Below are 18,361 nucleotides of genomic sequence, written 5' to 3'. Positions count from 1 at the left end.
GAAATAAATACACCCCTCACACAACATTGCTGCATAAATAAATACAGTTACGTTATAATTAATTATCTCAATAAGTCTCATATTTGTTTAAAGTGGCTTTGTCAGTTTGGTCATGCCAACAGCAACAACCCCACTGAGGAGGAGTGAGTGGACGTCAGTGCAGGAGAGAGAGAATCTTTGCTGTGCTCGGTATGTTTGTCCATGAGTTTGCATTGGGTTTAAACTATAATATCACAGACTTTTGTAAATATGTTTGTGTCCCTGTCGCTCTAATGCATGCTGGGATAGCCGGCAGTCCCTGAATAGGCATAGAAATGATCAGATGGGCATTGTAGACACCTTCCATTAAATCTTACAGTTTGCACCCTGACTCAAATGTAAAGGTATCGTTAACTATATCGCAAGATTGTGTGTTTGTGTGTTTGTGTGTCTGACAGTTTCTGCAACAACTCTGGAGCATCATTATCTTCATCATCATCATCATCATCATCATCATCATCATTATGATGGACTTCAACAACACTGAGTCCTGGCTTCTTGTCAATACTTCATTTCCCATCGTGCCTGTAATAGCCAGTCCCAGTAACAGCAGCGGCATGGAAGCATATCTTCAAAGACTGGCTCACTTAAACGAGGGGCTCTACAATGACTTTTACGGCCTTTGGATTGCACTGATGGTCATAAACTCTCTCATATTCCTGGTAAGCACTCTTTCGGGAGCGCTCGTTGTAAATAAGTAAATATTACCAACATCCTTGTGTGAGTTTCAAAGCTCAGATGTTTAACTCTCTAATTCTCCTTTCCCACAGGTGGGCATGGTGCTCAACATAGTCGCGCTTTATGTCTTCTGTTTCCGCACCAAGCATAAGAGCACCTCTGTGATCTACACCATCAACTTGGCGGTGACGGACCTCTTGGTGAATCTCTCTCTGCCGACTCGCATCCTGCTGTACTACAGCGGGGGAGCTTGTCTCACCTGCTCCTACCTGCACATCTTCAGCTACTTTGTCAACATGTACTGCAGCATCTTGTTTCTCACCTGCATATGTGTGGACCGCTACCTCGCCATCGTGCAGGTGGGTTTGGCCTTTAGTTCGGAAACAGAATTGGTCTAAATAACGCTTTCTGAAGCCCGACAGGCTGAATACCTGCTCATCCAGACATCAACACCAGAAACAAACGTAAAACTACATTTGTCCTTGCAGGTTGAAGCTTCCCATCGGTGGAGGAACCACAGTGTGGCCAAATGTGTGTGTGTCTCTGTGTGGCTGCTTGCCATCGTGGTCACCTACTCCTTCCTGTCCACTGCTTTCCAGAACCCTGGCTGCTGTCTCTCAAAGCTCCTCATTCTCACCATCATTGAGTTCTTTCTACCCCTCATCATCATCATGGTCTTCACGTTGAGAATTATGTGGGCACTAGCCGACCGCCGCCTGATGCAGCAGAGCAGGTACTACCAATGTGTTGTTATCAATATACCGTACAGTACAGAATATAATGGGATTTCCTGTCTGGTCTTTAAACTTAAAAATTCAGTGTTTCATGTATCCAAGTATACTACAATAAAAGGACTGCTATTAAATGACTCATATTTCCAGTATTTAAAGGCAGGAAGCTGATGGGATGTCACTATGTCACTTTTAACTGTATTTCTTCAGGGAGAGGAGAAGGAAGGCTGTCCAGCTGCTGACCACAGTGCTGATCATATTCACTGTCTGCTTCACACCTTTCCACATCAGACAGGTGAATGAGACACAGGTTGACATTTGTTTTAAAATGAAAATAATATGAATACATTCTAAGACGTAGAAGTATCAGAATTAGAATATATAGTATTACACAAATTAAAATGAGAGCACATGTCAAGTAGCACTGAGCGGAGGTACAAGTGCAAAATAACATGATGCCGTGGGTTGGTTTTCCTTCTGATGCCACCACTGCAGTGTACACATGGTCCTGATCTACACTGAACAGTGTTCAAAGTCAATTCAACTCTTGAAGTACAGCACACTGAGGAGTAGACTTCAAAAAGACTTAAAGATCCTGCTCCCGCATGATCATACATGTATTTAGTGTCGTACAAATCTTTATTTTTCTCAACCTGTCTGTCTGATTATACCTGAGTCCTCCCTCTGCCTGAAACGCTCCAGTTTAGCATGTTTTTAGTGGAATTGCGTCACTAGGCAACTGAACAGCTTGGGTCCATGTTTACTTCCTGTCAGCTGATGTCATTCGCAAACTATGGCTGTTTCTCAAAGTCAAGGATGCTTCCAAGACACCCGGAAGAGCGTTGTAACTTTTGAAGCTTACAACAGGAGTTATACCTCCGTTCATGTGAACAAGCCCAAGAACGAGGGTTAAAGGAATTGCTAGTGCGCTTGTTTTGTGGGCGGCATTTTCATCTGACTTCTCTACTCTAAGTTTAACTCTTTTGGCGCCACTGAGCAACAATCATGAACAAGTAGACGTTGATGTAATTGAAGCGAGCCTAATATGTTGTATAATGTGTTATCAAGATGAGGAAGTGCATGATTGTGCAATATATATTGATGCTTTTATACATTTTTGGACAAATGTAACAACCTTGTCATGGCTGTGTTGTCTTATTGTGTTGCAGGTGGTGGTGTACTTCCACCCTGACATGCCTCACCATGTGATAGCCTACCACTTGACTGTCACTCTCAGCAGTTTGAATAGCTGTATGGATCCTATTGTCTACTGCTTTGTTACAAATAATTTCCAGGTAAGACTGGAGTACTTTCCTTCCTCACCTTACTTCCTCCCTTTGATCCCAGCATCCTTCCTCTCTGTCACCTGTCCATCTATCCATCCATCCTTCCCTCCGGGCATAATTTGTCCACCCATCACTCATGTATTCGCTTATTTACTCATTGATTCACTGAATAATTTACAGCTTGTTTCTCCCTCAGGCCACCATGAGAAATATTTTCCGCCGTGCAGAGCCCGAGCCGACAAGTGGCGACATCATCAGCATGCAGCACAGCTCCGAGGCCTCAGGGGGGACGGCGAAGGCCGTCACTAATAATACGATCATTATGACCAAGATCCCTACTTCACTGCAGAGAGACAATCTGGGGAAGAAACAAACACTTTAAATCCTCTTTCGCATGGGGTGAAGAAAACTGAGAGTTACTATAAGATGTCACAGTCGCCAGAAAGGTGGCTGATATTTCTGGACAACGTCCTGTCCAGTGATAACAGCTGCAGCGTATTGGCCAATGTCACAGTGCTAAGAGCCCAGGACCAACAGCCAATGATGCCGTTTATTATAATAACAATAATAATAATATAAAGGCCAACAAATTGTTCTGGTTCAGCAACCTATAAACGTGTATTACTTGATTAAATGTACAACATTGACAACAGATTTAACAAATTTAGTCTTCAATTGAACATTAAGAAACCTGGATGACTTTTCCACTGTGAGAAGATCTCCCCATGCCAGACCAGTTTCCACCAAATTAAAACAATACAACAGGAAACAAAGCTGACTTTTGTAATATTACTTGAACCATAGTGACAAAAGGCCATGTCTCATTTGAATTTTTTTTATTTGATGTATAACAGTAGTGACATGTTTGACCTTTTAAAGTGTCCAATTGCACCGTTTTATTTCATATGTAATCTCTAAATAAATCACGTGGCTGAGAGAGGGAGCACAATTGCCACCGCAAAGACAACCACTGATATCTGACATCTGTAATGCAGCATATCTAATAATTGGCCAGGACATTCAAGGGCATTCAGGACCGGTATTCACAAAAAGGAGATATTGCTGACCTACTGCAATGCCTGGTTGTGAACAGGAGGGAATTCAACATTATATCACTGCACCACAATGTAAAACAGACGGCATCTGTATATGTTTAGCCCATGGACAAATATTGACACGTGATACGTGAATTGCACTGCAAGAGTATTTGGGAAAGAATAGTCTCTTTTGTGCGCTAGAGGGCGACATTGCACTGCCTTTAAAATGACCATTACAGTAAGAAACCAAATAAAATGTTTTCACTCAAATAGAAACTGCTTGGGCGACTGGAAGCAGCGACAATGTGAATGTTTGGTCTGTAATTATATTATTACATTATTACAACGTATTTTATTATGTTATGTTATGTAAACGCTTTGTAATGTTGTTTCATCAACAACCAGCTGAAATCAAATATATAACAGAGAAATTATGGGGGGGAAATAAAGGGGTGTTCAAGCTAGTCTTTGCCTTATGTATTGATGTGATACTTTTCTGGTACTTCAGGAAAATAGTTATTTTACTTATTTTAATTCTCAGATTGATAGGATAAGGTTCTAGTGATTGGGTCATCAATGTAATAGCGTTGTAGTGGAGCCATATAGTTATGTCTGTTTATTAAAATGTGAACACATTCTCCAAAGTCTTCATTTTATATGTGTATTAAATGAGGTTTGAAAAAATAAGTTGATAAATGCTCAATTATTATTATTATTGGAAATATAATGCTTCTTTTCAAACTATTAATACATTACTATATACATATGTGTATATTGTAATATATATATGTGTAATAACTTTTGCTCAGTCGCTTTGGTACGTTTCTTAAATAATCCTTAATTTGCAAAACGGTAAGTGTGTGTATGTGATTAATGATATACAACAGCAGACACCCTGGTGAGCAGCCCCACGCTACGACAGCAGGTGGCATGGCGGAACAGCACGGTGCTGGACGTGTCGCTCACCGGTGACATTTGTGTTGCGTTTGCTGACTTTCGGTGTACTTTCAATTCCAAACCAACGAAACACTGAACATCGTGTGCATGAGAGACGACTTGTCCTGACCTCAAACTCCAAAACTCATCCAAAACCCAAATGTCTTAACACATGTATCTTGTGTCTGACTCGCTGTAGTGTCATCCTGATCTCACCACATGCATCTACCGGCACATACCAAGGATGGGTCGTTGGACATAATGTGCATATACATTCGGTCAACCCTTTTCTCGTGGGGAAGGAGCTCTATCCATTCAGTCTGTTTAGTAAAATACTGAAAAACATTTGGGAGTTTCATCATCACGGTTATTTCTCACAAGGTTTCTCACAGTTAATAAAGATTAATTTTCCACCAAGCATTTCTCAAAACTTGTTCTCAAGTAAGTGACTTGTTGATTCGGAGGTTGAACAAGTAGTTTGGAGAATTCCCATTCTCACCTGCATAAATAAACCAGCACGACTGGGAGGGAGGGGAAAGCGCGTGGTGGGAGCGAAACGCCATCACCGTGTGTGATTGCCCCGGACTGAACCGAGGTGAGGAGCTCGATGACGCGAAGGTACGTCGCGTGACGACCGCGCCTCGCTTTGTTACTGTGGAAACCCTTGAGATTTATGAGTGTGGTTGCACCAAGTGGTCACTCAGTTAGCCACGCTGCTAATACAGCGACTCCAACCCCGCCGTGGGCGTAAGGCGGAGCTGCTTTCTGACGTTACCCCAACGGAGTAAACCCCCCGGTCGGTATGTTACGTCTTTCTGTCTCTCCCGGTCTCCACGTGCCTCACTCCCGAGACGTCACGTATTAGCCAGCCTAGCTCGCCGCGGTAACGTTAGCCAAAGTCAACCCCGCAGTCTCCGTGCACGGTCAACACTCGAGTGTCTCGAGAGTGACGTATCTAGCTGTAGCCACGTGCGCCGTCCTCACGCGCAACACAACAGCGAGTGATGCGGAACGGTAGTTCTTGATGACGTAACCTAGAAGAGCTCGGCAGGTGGCTCAAGGTTTGTTGTGTCGCGCGAGACCCATTTAGCAGAACTGCCCCCCGAGCTAAACGCGTCCAACCCCAGACACCGTGCGTTGCTGTGGGAATCTCACGCGTTCACCTCCACTCAGGTGAGTCTCACCGCGTGCGTGGACGTGTTACTGTCACGGCCGCGTTTGAACGATGTTTATTTTTCTTTAAACAGGAACCTATGCGTGAGCTAACTTCTGTTTTGGAATATCTGAAACGCATCGAAAGTTATTGAGTAATAATGAGAGGGAGAGGGAGAGAGAGAGACGTTTGGGATTAACAATATCCCCGAAATGTGACTCATTAAGCAACCACTGAGGTGTGGTAACAGGATGCCTTCATCTAATGCGGCTTTAGTTCACGATAAATCAACCTTTCTAATCTCGGATCGTTAAGGTGTTTAAATATTGCTTTGTTCCTTAATTCTGTTATATGATGTCTAATGCATCATAACACTTCTCATAGACTGGCCGTTAGTTCACGTGCACCTCTGCATTGAGTCCTAATTGATTGCCAGTGCACTTCGTTGGGGCAGAGGAGCCTTTTCACTGAAGCCAAGAGGACTTTTGTTTCCCATCTTGTGACTCAACTGAAACATTTTAAATACACCAGAGCTTTCTAGTACTTGGCCTTTGATACCCTGGGGGGGGAAGTGATCAGTCACTCTTATCTGTACATATCTGTAAATTATGAACACATAAAAAAAAAAAAAAAAGTAAAGACAGAATGTTAACACCAAGGCAATGCGACCCTGTGTAATATTTTATAGCTTTCGCTTACTGTCTAACCAGTGTTTGTTTTCTGCAGGTTGCTGCGTCGCTCGGTGGGTCTCTGCCAAGAAGTTTCCACATGCTTTGCACCCGAGGTGCCAGGAAGTGAGCTTACATGCACGCCCAGACCTCTGCTGAGCAACACTCTAACCTTACACAATCCCAAAACTGCATGCACTCAACCTCCAATACACACTGAGCGAACACATTCAGACATATTCCAACCCTTCACACAGCTTACCACAAACTAAGTTACTGGAGGATCCCACCACACACATATTCCCCCTCCCTTCTCCCACCTCCTCTGTGATCCTCCCCTCTAAATACCTCCGGAGCTACACAGAACTTCTCTGTTCTTCCTGAATGTTGAATCTACAACAGCGAGGTACACGGTCGCTCCACCACTGAGCTCCTGAGCTGTACACCTGGTGACAAATCAACACGATAGCCACGTGATAAAATATGTGGAATATATATTTTACCACATCATTTTTGGATGTAGTAATCTCATTTATGTTGTTCCCTTCTTCCTCAATTATTTGCAATTGCTTGAATCCACAATGTGCTGACCAGTAGAGATGCTCTCTTATTAATTTGTGTGGGATATCTTAGGCTTCTCTTGTGTTTAAATACCTGAATAGTACACGTTGTATCATCATATAACATTTCTGCGTACATATATAGGAAATGGTAGCATTAAGTGATATATACTGATATAAACCAACCATCAAAAACAAATAAACCCATTGGCAGACTGTAATGGGAGGAGAAGCAGAGAAGAGCGAGGCTTCTGGCCTTCCGAAGAGGAGGAAATCCAAGGAAAAAAACGAAGAGAGCGAGAAGGAATTGGAAGGAGAGGACAGGGGTATGCAGATCCCTCTGCATCGCTGGGTAATGCACGGGGCGGTGATGTTTGGACGTGAGTTCTGCTACGCCATGGAAACCGCCCTGGTGACGCCAGTGCTGCTGCAGATAGGTAAGGAGAAGCAATACAGTCACATACAGACGGACGCACTCTTGTTCTTCTATCGCTTAAACAAATGTTATCGCGATGTCTCTCGTAGATATCCACATGTGAAAATTCAGCATTACTGTCCGCATTGGAATGTGCCCTTTTGTGTGTTACCGGCAACAAGCTTTGCACCCAGCTGTGATGGGTATGGGACACAGATATTAGCAGAACAACCTTTACATGACAAACGCAGCACATTCTGTTTACCCCGTCAGCTTTCTTATTGATATATCTGTGCCAGTGTTCACCTGGTTAGTGTCAGGAAATTGTCTGACCCGCAGTGTCAACACTGTGGAATTTATCCCGTCATTAAGCCAGACGGGATCCATTGATTTCCCTGTCTTCAGCACTGTGGCATGTAACCTGTCTGCCCAGCAGTAGCCAACCAGGGGCTATGTAGTTAGATGGCAGGTTTGCCACCATAGCAGAAATGGAACAAAGGCATTTTCCGCAGGCTAAGTATGACAAGAATGTCGAACACAGCACATTTTAGTCTCTCTGTTTTGCTCCCTATTCGCAATATTGTAAGAATGATTATGTTTTAAAACACTTAACAAAACTCATTGTGGGTGTTTTTGAGGGCATTTTACTAGAGTGGAATATGAGTTTGGAGAGTGACACAATAAAATAAAATATATTATGCTGTGAGAAACCTGCATATATTATATTATATATGCAATTCATTGACTGACAGAAAAGGCGGTACTCCAATCTGAACAAGCGCAAGTGTGACGAAGTACTGTGTCTTTACAACATTGAACTCTCAGGATGTTTTTTGGCTTTGCTTCTTGTTTTCACACATCGATACTCAAAACACAATGGCTGTCTTTGAGATCTAAAACCACATATTTAATACATCGCTGCCCTTATTTAACATTTGCAGACGTTTGATTTATTTGAAACCTGCACTGTTTGCATCAATGCTAACCATCTAGCAATATTCTTCTTCCCTGCCTTTGCTGGAGCATTATTCCAAACTAGCTTATTAACACCATCTGTCGATCCGTACAATTATACAAAACCACCATCTGGGATTTGCATCGCATCGCTTGCCTGAGCATGTGCTTCTTACTCACATCTGTCTGTGCTTGTATGAGTCAAAGATAACTGAGGACCCACTGATAACATGTGCTGCTTCGTAGTGCTACTTGGGGACAAGTCAAGTCTTGTTGCAGTCCCATTTACAAGAGAAAGAGAGTGAGAAGCAATCAGAAAAAAAACCCAGACAGAAAGCAACATTTTTCCATCTGCAATAAATCATCTGCTGTTTTGTTGACTTAAGGGAGAGGGAATGCAGGAATAGAGCAAGGCAGCATGGGTAACATGTTCCTATGAGAACCAGTCGGCTGACTGAATTTGAGTACATCATGTTTTTATACTGAAACCACTTCTTTATAAGGGGTGGAAAATCCTGATTTTTATTATCGAGCATAGACGGTTGTTTTCTTATTATAACTGAGGACTGACAGCCGTGCATTGTCTGTCATAAATGTCACATATACAGTATATTTGGGCCAAATCAGTAAAAATAAATTAAAAAAATTGCACAATATTAATACAGAACTTGCTACAGTATAGGAATGAGTGTTTCCTGATGCTGTAGCCCAGTGCTGTCTCATGGTGGCCAACAGGAGGTGGTGCATATTTCAGTGTCCTAAAAGCTGGTGGTAAAGGAAGCTGCTTAAGAGCACTAGTGGTTCTTCAGCTGTGCATGCAGAGCGGTCATGTGCTATGCTTTTATAAACAATGGAACATGGGAAAACATTCACCTTTTTTGTGGAGGAAAACACAAGGCGGTCGGCTTATCGCTTAGTTTTGTACCAAGTCAGTGGGACAAAACAAAGCCTCATTAAAAAAAGTAGATCACTACACAGTACATTGGAGCTCACCGTATGTCAGTTCTTCCATCAGTAGTTGGGAAGTCTAAGTTAGAGACAGGATTTAAAATAATAGTAAATCAAAATAAACTCAATGAAAACGTTTTACAGATCATCATTCAGGCTTATCCGAAAGACGAACCCTAAAGGCCAACTATATTAGATGTGGCAAAGCATGTTTTGTGCTGAATGCTGTCTGAACAAAAACATGACTAATCAAGTGTTCAATCTTTTCTGCATGTCATATGTTTTCCTATTTACATTCCGGTTTAATTGTCCAATGTGTTTTATTGCATTGAGCTGTCATTGTTTAAGAAGATTTCCAAGGGAATAATATTGTGAAACCTCAGACAATTTGGCAAAATACAGTATGTTGCTGTAATAATGTGGCTTATTATCCAACCATGTGGTCAAATGTAATACGACAGAGGCACATGTGAGGTAAAGCAATGTTTCCTTTTGAATCTTTCCCTAAAATATAATAAAAACATCTGGTGTCACCTAGTCCAAGAATAGTATATATTGACTATACATTTTTTTTGTAAGTTTTGAATCATTTTGTGTGCACTTTCTAGGTCTTCCTGAGCAATATTACAGTTTAACTTGGTTCCTCAGTCCTATCCTGGGTCTCCTCTTTACACCTGTGATTGGCTCAGCCAGTGACCGATGTACTCTGCGATGGGGCCGGAGAAGACCATTCATTCTGGCCCTGTGCGTCGGTGTGCTGCTGGGAGTGGCACTGTTCTTAAATGGGTCACTAATAGGTGAGTAGACGATTTCAAAGGAGATCAACACTTAACTGTTACTGTTTAACCCCATCTGTGTACATTTTGTGGTGTTCTGTTAGGCCTTTCCGTTGGCGACAGTCCCGGCAGCCAGCCAATTGGCATCGTCCTTACTGTCGTGGGTGTGGTGGTGCTGGACTTCAGTGCTGATGCCTCTGAGGGACCAATCAGAGCTTACCTTCTTGATGTTGCAGACACTGACGAGCAAGATATGGCCTTGAATATTCATGCCTTCTCTGCTGGTAAGACTACATGCATGAATAGACACACGTATACACACACAGTCCACATTGACCTGTATAAATAGCATACACATATTGTACAAATTATTTTTTTATCAAAAACGTTTTACACACATCGGCAGTAGGGATTCATAGGCTTCTTGTACTTTCCACTGACTTGTCCATCTGTGTCTATACCTGTCTCCCCAGGGCTCGGTGGAGCAGTGGGCTACATGCTGGGTGGTCTTGACTGGACTGGCACAGCTCTGGGCCAAGCATTTAAATCCCAGGAACAGGTCCTCTTTTTGTTCGCAGGCATCATCTTCATTATCTCAGTCACGCTGCACATGTTCAGTATCCCTGAGCAACCTTTCGCTCCTTCCAACCTGCTTAAAGATACGACAAGTGGGGAGTCCACCAGCCAGTTGTCTTTCAGGCCCATTGGACACACGCCACCTTTACTTGACTTGATTGCAGAGGAGGATGCTTCAGCTCGAGCCCCCTCCAGAGAGGACGACAAATCAGATTCTGAGGAAGGAGAAATGGACTTCTTTGCTGTGGATCGTGTGCGGAGTAAAAGCGATTCAATCTTAGCCATGCCAGATGAGACAATCGAGTTGGATTCTGACCTCGACCCAGACACACAACTTTTCCTGCCACAGTTCCAACACTTTGTACCAGAGACGGCGGGAGAGCTAGAAGATGTTTTCAAGCCATCAAACTACAGTATTGGGTCCTCGTCTCCTTCTGGAGCACTACCCACCCTTTCTGATGGCATGATGGTTTTAGAGCATACAAATCCAGACTGGCCTGTGCTTAGGGGTCCAACAAACGGCCCTCCTTCTCTGCTTCAGGTCACTTCTGGTTTAGAGGACTCTCTTTTGAGAAACCGGGTGAAATCAGCTGTTATGGCAAGTATTTTTTGTGTTAACTTACCTTGCCAGAACAGATACAAATGTTATCAAGGCAATGTTACGTTATGTTTTTGTCCCATGTTTTTTGAGTTTCCCTTTGTGCCTTTTTTAAATATGTACGTCTGTGCCTGTTTCATGTCCCAGCAGGTCAAGGCTGTCAATTGTGTCGATGCTGCCTTGCCATCTTCTGACGACTGCAATGCCATGAAAGGCCATGCCTCCTCTATGTTGCCAAGCCGCCTCTCCAACACCTCACCACGACCACACCCACACATCTTCTACAGACAGGTACGATTGGATTTTCCATGTTTTAAATTACTTTTTGCAATAGTCATTTTGCAAATAGGAAAAAGTTGATGTTGGTCTTTTTTCCTCTTTAGCCCTCCTTCACATTCTCCTACTACGGACGCGTGGGGTCGAATCGCTTTCGACTGCGAAAAACATTCCCGTGGAGCCCTCGGCCAATCACCACCTCCTGCAGTCTGAATGACCTAAGTGAACTCCAGCGGCATCCACACCGGCGAGAGTTACATTTGTCAGATGGCAGTCTGTCATCTGAGGGCTCCAGCAGCGAGAGTGGACCAGGCCAGGGTACAACTGTTCGATTGCTCTGGCTGTCCATGTTTAAGGTAAAATGCAAATGTCTTTAGAATTGATGGGTTTTTAAGGTCTGTCGTTGCAGAAATAATCTAAACTAACAATTTATGTGGAAGTTATTTTTCATGTTCGCTTGCTAGTCTTGATTCCTTGATCTTTTCTGTCCTCGGTAGATGCCAAGGCAGCTGTGGACATTGTGTGTGTGTCACCTCCTCACATGGTTCTCCATTATAGCTGAAGCTGTGTTTTACACTGATTTTATGGGGCAAGTCATCTACCACGGAGACCCCACGGTAAACACACCCTCACACACTTATTGTTTAAAAACGGATTGACTTCATTTGATGTAGCATGGAGACCAAACGGTAAGGAACACAGGTGTATAAACCCAGCACTATTAATCAAAAATATTACCAAAATTGCAATACGGCTACGAATGTGCAACAAAATATTATTTAAAATGAAATATTGTCATGCTGCAGAGATGTCCTGGCCTACATATCCTATTCTACAGACTTAAGAAAACATAATTGTTTGGTACAGATGCTCACAAAAGTCACTCAATATCAATTAATATGAGAATGATGTAAAAATACAATTGCATAAGATATCTTTTGCAAAATTCTCAGCACTACCCTGCATACCACACAGACGAGTATGCCAAATATAAAAACTACAATGTATATTTGTCAATTCAAGTGTACTATTACATTGCTGAACATTTCCCACTTTTTTTTTTTCAGGCTCCATCCAATTCCACGGAGCTCCTTAACTATCACAGAGGCGTACAGATGGGCTGCTGGGGACTGGTGGTCTATGCTGCTACTGCTGCTGTCTGCTCTGGTAAAGCACAAACACTGGTCCATTTCATTAGATTTTTATTGAAATCCCCTAACTGTATTTATAAAGAGATCTGTTTACGTACACTCCCAATAATAAAACAAATGTTCTCCCTCTTGCCACTCCTCCACTCAGCAATCCTTCAGAAGTACCTGGATAACTTTGATTTGAGCATTAAGATTGTCTACATTGTTGGAACGTTGGGATTCTCAATAGGTCAGTTGCCACAATACAATAATAGGGCGAAGGACAGCATTGAGAGCAGTTGCACATTGTCTTGATGGGTATGCAGAATGAAGTGACATGTAATGCATTTAACCAGCTTCCATCTCTCGAACCTTAGGAACCGCTGTCATGGCAATCTTCCCGAATGTTTATGTGGTCATGGTCATGATCAGTAGCATGGGCATCATCTCCATGAGTATCTCCTACTGTCCCTATGCATTACTCGGGCAGTACCATGAAATCAAAGAGGTATGTGCGCACACATCCATGCACACTGTCCGAGCCTGACGATATGCAATAAAACATCAGACGAGAGTGTGTACTTTGCACGCATGCAATAAAAAGCATCAATATTTGATAGTGTTTATGATAGTGTCATTAGAACTAGAGGATTTGCAATGAACTAAACCCTCAAATGTGTCAACATTTAAACTTGTACATTCAGTCACTAAGTGTTCACTAATACTATTAGTTCTGTATCTCATCACTTGATGCATTTTCAGATGACACACACATTGTGTTTACCTGTAAGCTTTGTCAACATAATAATCATTTTTAAACTTCACCTAAAGTCCTTAAACACTACATCATTAGAATCTGTGCCATTTGTGATTAATGCGACGGTCTCTTCTCTACTGTTCCTCTCCTCAGTACATTCACCACAGTCCAGCAAACACTAGACGGGGTTTTGGGATTGACTGCGCCATCTTGTCCTGCCAGGTGAGCTTTTATACTTTCCCCCCCATCGGCTATAAACTTAAACTAACTACCAAGTAAGATGTTGCTTTTGAAACGAGCGACACTCAAACGGGACATGTTTTTAAAAAAAATGTTTTAATTGTTTTATCAAGAGACACTGTGGTTTCGGGTGTGAGCTAAAGTAACATGATGTACTTTTCTAAATGTGTGTAACTCTAGGGGTAGTGATAAGAGTCTATGGAAAGAACGAGTGTTATTACAGTGTATACTATTATATTCTATCCGGTTTCCTTTCCAGGTCTATATCAGCCAGATTCTGGTTGCATCGGCCCTTGGAGCTGTGGTCGAGGCAGTTGGCAGTGTGCGTGTCATTCCTGCAGTGGCCTCTGGAGGCTCCTTCCTTGGCTTCCTAACTGCCTGTTTCCTCGTCATTTATCCCGATGAGGCACCCATCAGCTCAGAGCAGGACCTGGGCCCGGTTGCTGTACCTGGAGATGCAGACCCAGATGGAGGAAGGACCAGTGACCAGAGGTTGGCTTTGCTGAACCTCACATGTGGAGATATTTTAAAGAAGGGAGAGAATCACTCTGTTGCCTGAATATGTGAATAATTGTGTAGGTTTCTTTACACTAAGCACGCACCACAACATGTGTGGATTATACCAAATGTCTGTGCCTTTTCTGAAGGAGGAAAGAGGGCACAAAGTTTGACATGAATCTCCTCTTCATCCTATTTTATTATTATTATTATTTGTATTGCTACCTCAACCCAAAAACAAGTAACTGTTTAGATGGGTGGAGCCACATGATTGTGACTGGGGAGACTGTTCAAACTGATATAGCTCAGACTACTGATACAAATGTCAGCCTTTATTGCGAACATACAAATGGGAAGCACACAGAGCACTTTGTCTCACTCCTGAACAGTATTGTCACATTGATGCTGCAGAATGATGTAATGCGTGACTTTTTTCTTCACACGAAGAGGCTCCATAACTACTTGATGGACAATCATAGTGCTGGAAAATGGTGTGCTTCTGCATTACATGCTGACTGAATGCAATTGTTATTGTTCCAGTCTCTTGCATATTTGATAGTTTATTGTTAGTTTCCAAACTAACTTCTATTTGTTGCAGACATAACCATTTCATACACTTGTTTTAATTCAAATGTGTGTCTGAACATGCTACATAGCAACATAGTGTTTTTTTAATGTTTTTTTTCCTCAAAATGCCAAATTATCCTTACATACCATGATGCATAAGCAAAGTTATATCATAATGTAGTTAATTATGCCAGAAGTTGTGGATGGATCTGTTATCCATGTTGCTTTTATTAAAATTGACAACCAATTGCAATGCAAAGTCTCTGCCAATGAAGACCGTTTTTGTCTTTACACTGTAAATGTGTAAACATGTTCGCTCAAGTTTGACCTGGGCTGGCATTTTGTTTGCTTTTTAAATATACATTTAATGTACAGGGGGAAATGGTCATCATGTTCCTCATGGCACATTTGTCATATGCTGGCAACAAAACAACCTTACAGTACATTAGTTCAGCGTGCCATGATGATCACAAACTGTCTTGCTGTACAGAAAGGACTACCGAGAAGATCAATAGCTCCCATACCACCAGGCTTCAGTTTACACAACAAATGTGGGGCAGCAGAGAGTCTGTGTGGATAATGTTTAGCATAGTCCTACACACTTTAACATATCTGTACACTGTAATAATATACAGACTTATGCACAATTTATTAAACAGCATAGTCTCTCCTCTTTGAAGGTGGTATCTTCAGTCGCACATCATCATGCTTGAATATGGGAGTGAGTGTAACTGCACAGAGCAGCCTTACGCAAACTACTAGGAGTATTATTTCTTTAATTGAGTGTTTAATGTCATACGGTCTGAAACCTGTAATGCTGCATGTTGAATGCTAGAGAGACGCACGTCTATGCAAAGCCAACAAGTGATATATGCAAACTTGAAATGCATTGAGCAAATTAATCTTGAAGAGAAGCACTGCTCCGTTCACTTTCTTTTTTTTAAACGATTAACCAACTCCGAGGTAATGGTTTGCATCTTGTGAAAACATTGCACAGATTTAGACAGCAATAAGGGATAACTCCTTATAACAATAAGGAGTAATTTCTTTACTCTGTTCTCGGGTGATCCCGACAGCATTCGTTGGGGTCTTGTTCCCTGCCAGCTATCGATGGCTTTGCCTCTCATGACAGCATGACGTCTTCTATGGCGTGATTGCTGTCACAAGTGAACATTATAATTCTATGAATTTTTGCATCCAATAATGAAGGGAACATTTTGAGAAAAGAATACAAAATAACATTAATTTCTAAATTCGAAATAAAAGTGTGTGTGTGTGTGTGTGTGTGTGTGTGCGCCCGCACCATTGTGCTCTTTGAGAATTGTGGTCCTGTTTCTTTTATAAAGCACCAGTTGACAAGAGGTTAGGCTACATGCTGTTAGTACATTTTTAGTAAGTTTCTTGGAACAGGCCCCTAGTTTATTGATATTGTTTGGATTTTATAAAAAAAAGTTAAGACTTATGATACTCTATTACTTTTGTAATGTGTGTTTTAAGTGCTTTTTAGTTATTTTTCCTGCTACACAGACTGTTGTACAATGTGAAAAGGGTATTTTTCTACCAATTATTTGAAAAAAGAAAATTAATGCACCTTCACTTGTGTCTGTTTTTAATGACAATCGTCCACAAATGCAATTTCTACATTTTCTTTTTTTCCTTTTCTTTACAATAATTACAAACATTCATTAAAGAAAATATGGAGATCAAATTACTTAAATTGATGCAATGAGCCACAGGCAGTTGATTGGAGGTGTTAATGGTTTGATTTAGTTCATAAGTTACAAGTTATAAGTAAAGCCAAACAAAAGAAAGGGATAATCCACAGAGCTTGTTGTGAGCAGTTGTGTGAAGAAACTATGGTTGACAGAAAAAAGTTCATACATACAACTGCTCACAACAAGGTATGTCTTTGTACCACATAGTCCCATTATATTGGAGAGAAGCCAGACATCTCTATGGCTGATATCTCCAAAACTAGGCAACTCCAGCATCTCTACGCAGCAGATATGTGAGCACCAGGGTCAATGTTCAAGGTGCCATATTATGACAAAGTAGTATGTCCCAATTGAATGCATGAACAGTACGGACTTTGTAAGTACAGCTGCAGTATGTACTAAAATAAAAAGTATGCGATTTGAAACACAGGTCATATCTACTGAAAACAAAGTAATCATATCTTTAGTTCACGAGATAGTCAACCAAATGTGCTCAGATGTGCTTACAGTCCAGGAGAAATACAATTTATTATACAATAAAAAATGTACAACTGCTGCTAATTGGAAACACATGTTCCCCAATGTATAATGCTAACACTTAGTCCTTAATAGCAACAAGTCCATTAAATAAAAATACTTAATTTGCTACAAACTCATATCACAATCGAGCAAATTTGTTTCAGCAAGACTGCAGTTGATCCAATGAAGCCATTCCTTAATACCATGACAATAATCTTTTGCTGCAGACTCAATTGGAGAGTGAATTGATCGTTATACAATATAAATTCCAATATGAAAAACTGTTAAGAAATAATTTGTTAACTTTTTGTAAAATGATTGAAGTGGTTATTTCATTTTTTTTTATTTCTGTCTAATTGTATTTTGATTAAAAAGCAAATCGCAAACCCTCTAAATTAAGGTATACACACTTTGCAACCACCACCATCTTCAGGCTAGTATGAATTATTACAACATGCAGGATTACATTTACTGTAAAGCAAAAATCCACGATGATAAAGAAGGTAAAAGTTATTTTGAGTCTTAAATCAGTATCTACTCACACAGGTGTCTCCTTCAGGTGGACATCAGATCAGTAAGACTTCATTATTTGTTTTCATCATGTAACAATAGGTAACAAATGCTAAATAACTGTTTTTCAGATGTGTTTGATCCGTATGAGTTTTAATGTAGGCCTTGCAGCTGCCTGAATAATTTGACTTAATGTTTTAGCCAATCAAGCCCTTAAGAACAACCTCAAGGGGTCATTAAGAACAACCAATGGGATGCCTCAAGAGGTCATTAAGAACAACCAATGGGATGCCTCAAGAGGTCATTAAGAACAACCAATGGGATGCCTCAAGGGGCCATTAAGAACAACCAATGGGATGCCTCAAGTTCAGGTTGAATCATACTATTGCCGTTTATCAATATGCGTTCTTGTCTGTACTTGTGTTCTCGTGGACTCGTGAAACATCATCAGTCGCAGCCCAAGTACTGTTCCAATTTTTTTTTAAATATGTGTATGCGTGGGAAACCAGTGCAATAAGGAAAGAGTTGTACCATGTGGTTAATGCGGTGAGCCTGTAATGTGTGAATAATCGGAGTAAACTCATGAGCAAGAACAGCTGAGGTGGTGACGTCATCGAGTCAGCTGCTGTTCCATTTGCAGAAAGACCGTCCTGCGTCCTCCGGTCCTCCCGTCCTCCCGTCCTCCGGAGTCCAAAAGTACACAAGCCTGTACTTGGTATTGATAATCGGTCTATATATTCTACAGCAGTGCCCCACCATGCGGAAACAGGCGCAAATACACATTCAAACACTAT

The 18,361-nt window shown here is 41.5% G+C and overlaps 2 protein-coding genes across 11 annotated transcripts; both read left to right on the top strand.

The window, feature by feature from the left end:
- The first annotated feature begins 322 nt into the window (after positions 1 to 322).
- On the top strand, positions 323 to 3,116 carry gpr20 (G protein-coupled receptor 20). The gene is made up of 7 exons (XM_034554322.1): positions 323 to 331; positions 438 to 701; positions 810 to 1,076; positions 1,206 to 1,450; positions 1,659 to 1,743; positions 2,618 to 2,743; positions 2,931 to 3,116. Exons 1-7 carry the CDS (start codon positions 323 to 325, stop codon positions 3,114 to 3,116), a joined length of 1,182 nt encoding a protein of 393 aa, XP_034410213.1.
- Positions 3,117 to 5,266: 2,150 nt separating this feature from the next.
- On the top strand, positions 5,267 to 16,413 carry LOC117745653 (solute carrier family 45 member 4-like). Of its 10 annotated transcripts, none has more exons than XM_034554125.1 (14): positions 5,267 to 5,302; positions 6,587 to 6,654; positions 7,303 to 7,525; positions 10,014 to 10,202; positions 10,286 to 10,465; positions 10,655 to 11,355; positions 11,506 to 11,646; positions 11,739 to 11,987; positions 12,129 to 12,248; positions 12,699 to 12,798; positions 12,931 to 13,011; positions 13,139 to 13,269; positions 13,672 to 13,740; positions 14,018 to 16,413. In XM_034554125.1, exons 3-14 carry the CDS (start codon positions 7,309 to 7,311, stop codon positions 14,315 to 14,317), a joined length of 2,478 nt encoding a protein of 825 aa, XP_034410016.1. In that variant the 5' UTR covers positions 5,267 to 5,302; positions 6,587 to 6,654; positions 7,303 to 7,308; the 3' UTR covers positions 14,318 to 16,413. The 10 variants fall into 10 exon arrangements, with proteins under 10 accessions (XP_034410016.1, XP_034410015.1, XP_034410012.1 ...); XM_034554124.1 differs by having other exon boundaries at positions 5,272 to 5,325; XM_034554120.1 differs by lacking the exon at positions 5,267 to 5,302 and adding an exon at positions 5,374 to 5,507.
- The last annotated feature ends 1,948 nt before the right edge of the window (positions 16,414 to 18,361 follow it).

This window comes from Cyclopterus lumpus, chromosome 16 (genome assembly GCF_009769545.1).
Source record: "Cyclopterus lumpus isolate fCycLum1 chromosome 16, fCycLum1.pri, whole genome shotgun sequence".
Lineage (NCBI taxonomy): Eukaryota > Metazoa > Chordata > Actinopteri > Perciformes > Cyclopteridae > Cyclopterus > Cyclopterus lumpus.
This window is presented reverse-complemented; position numbering and strand designations above follow the sequence as displayed.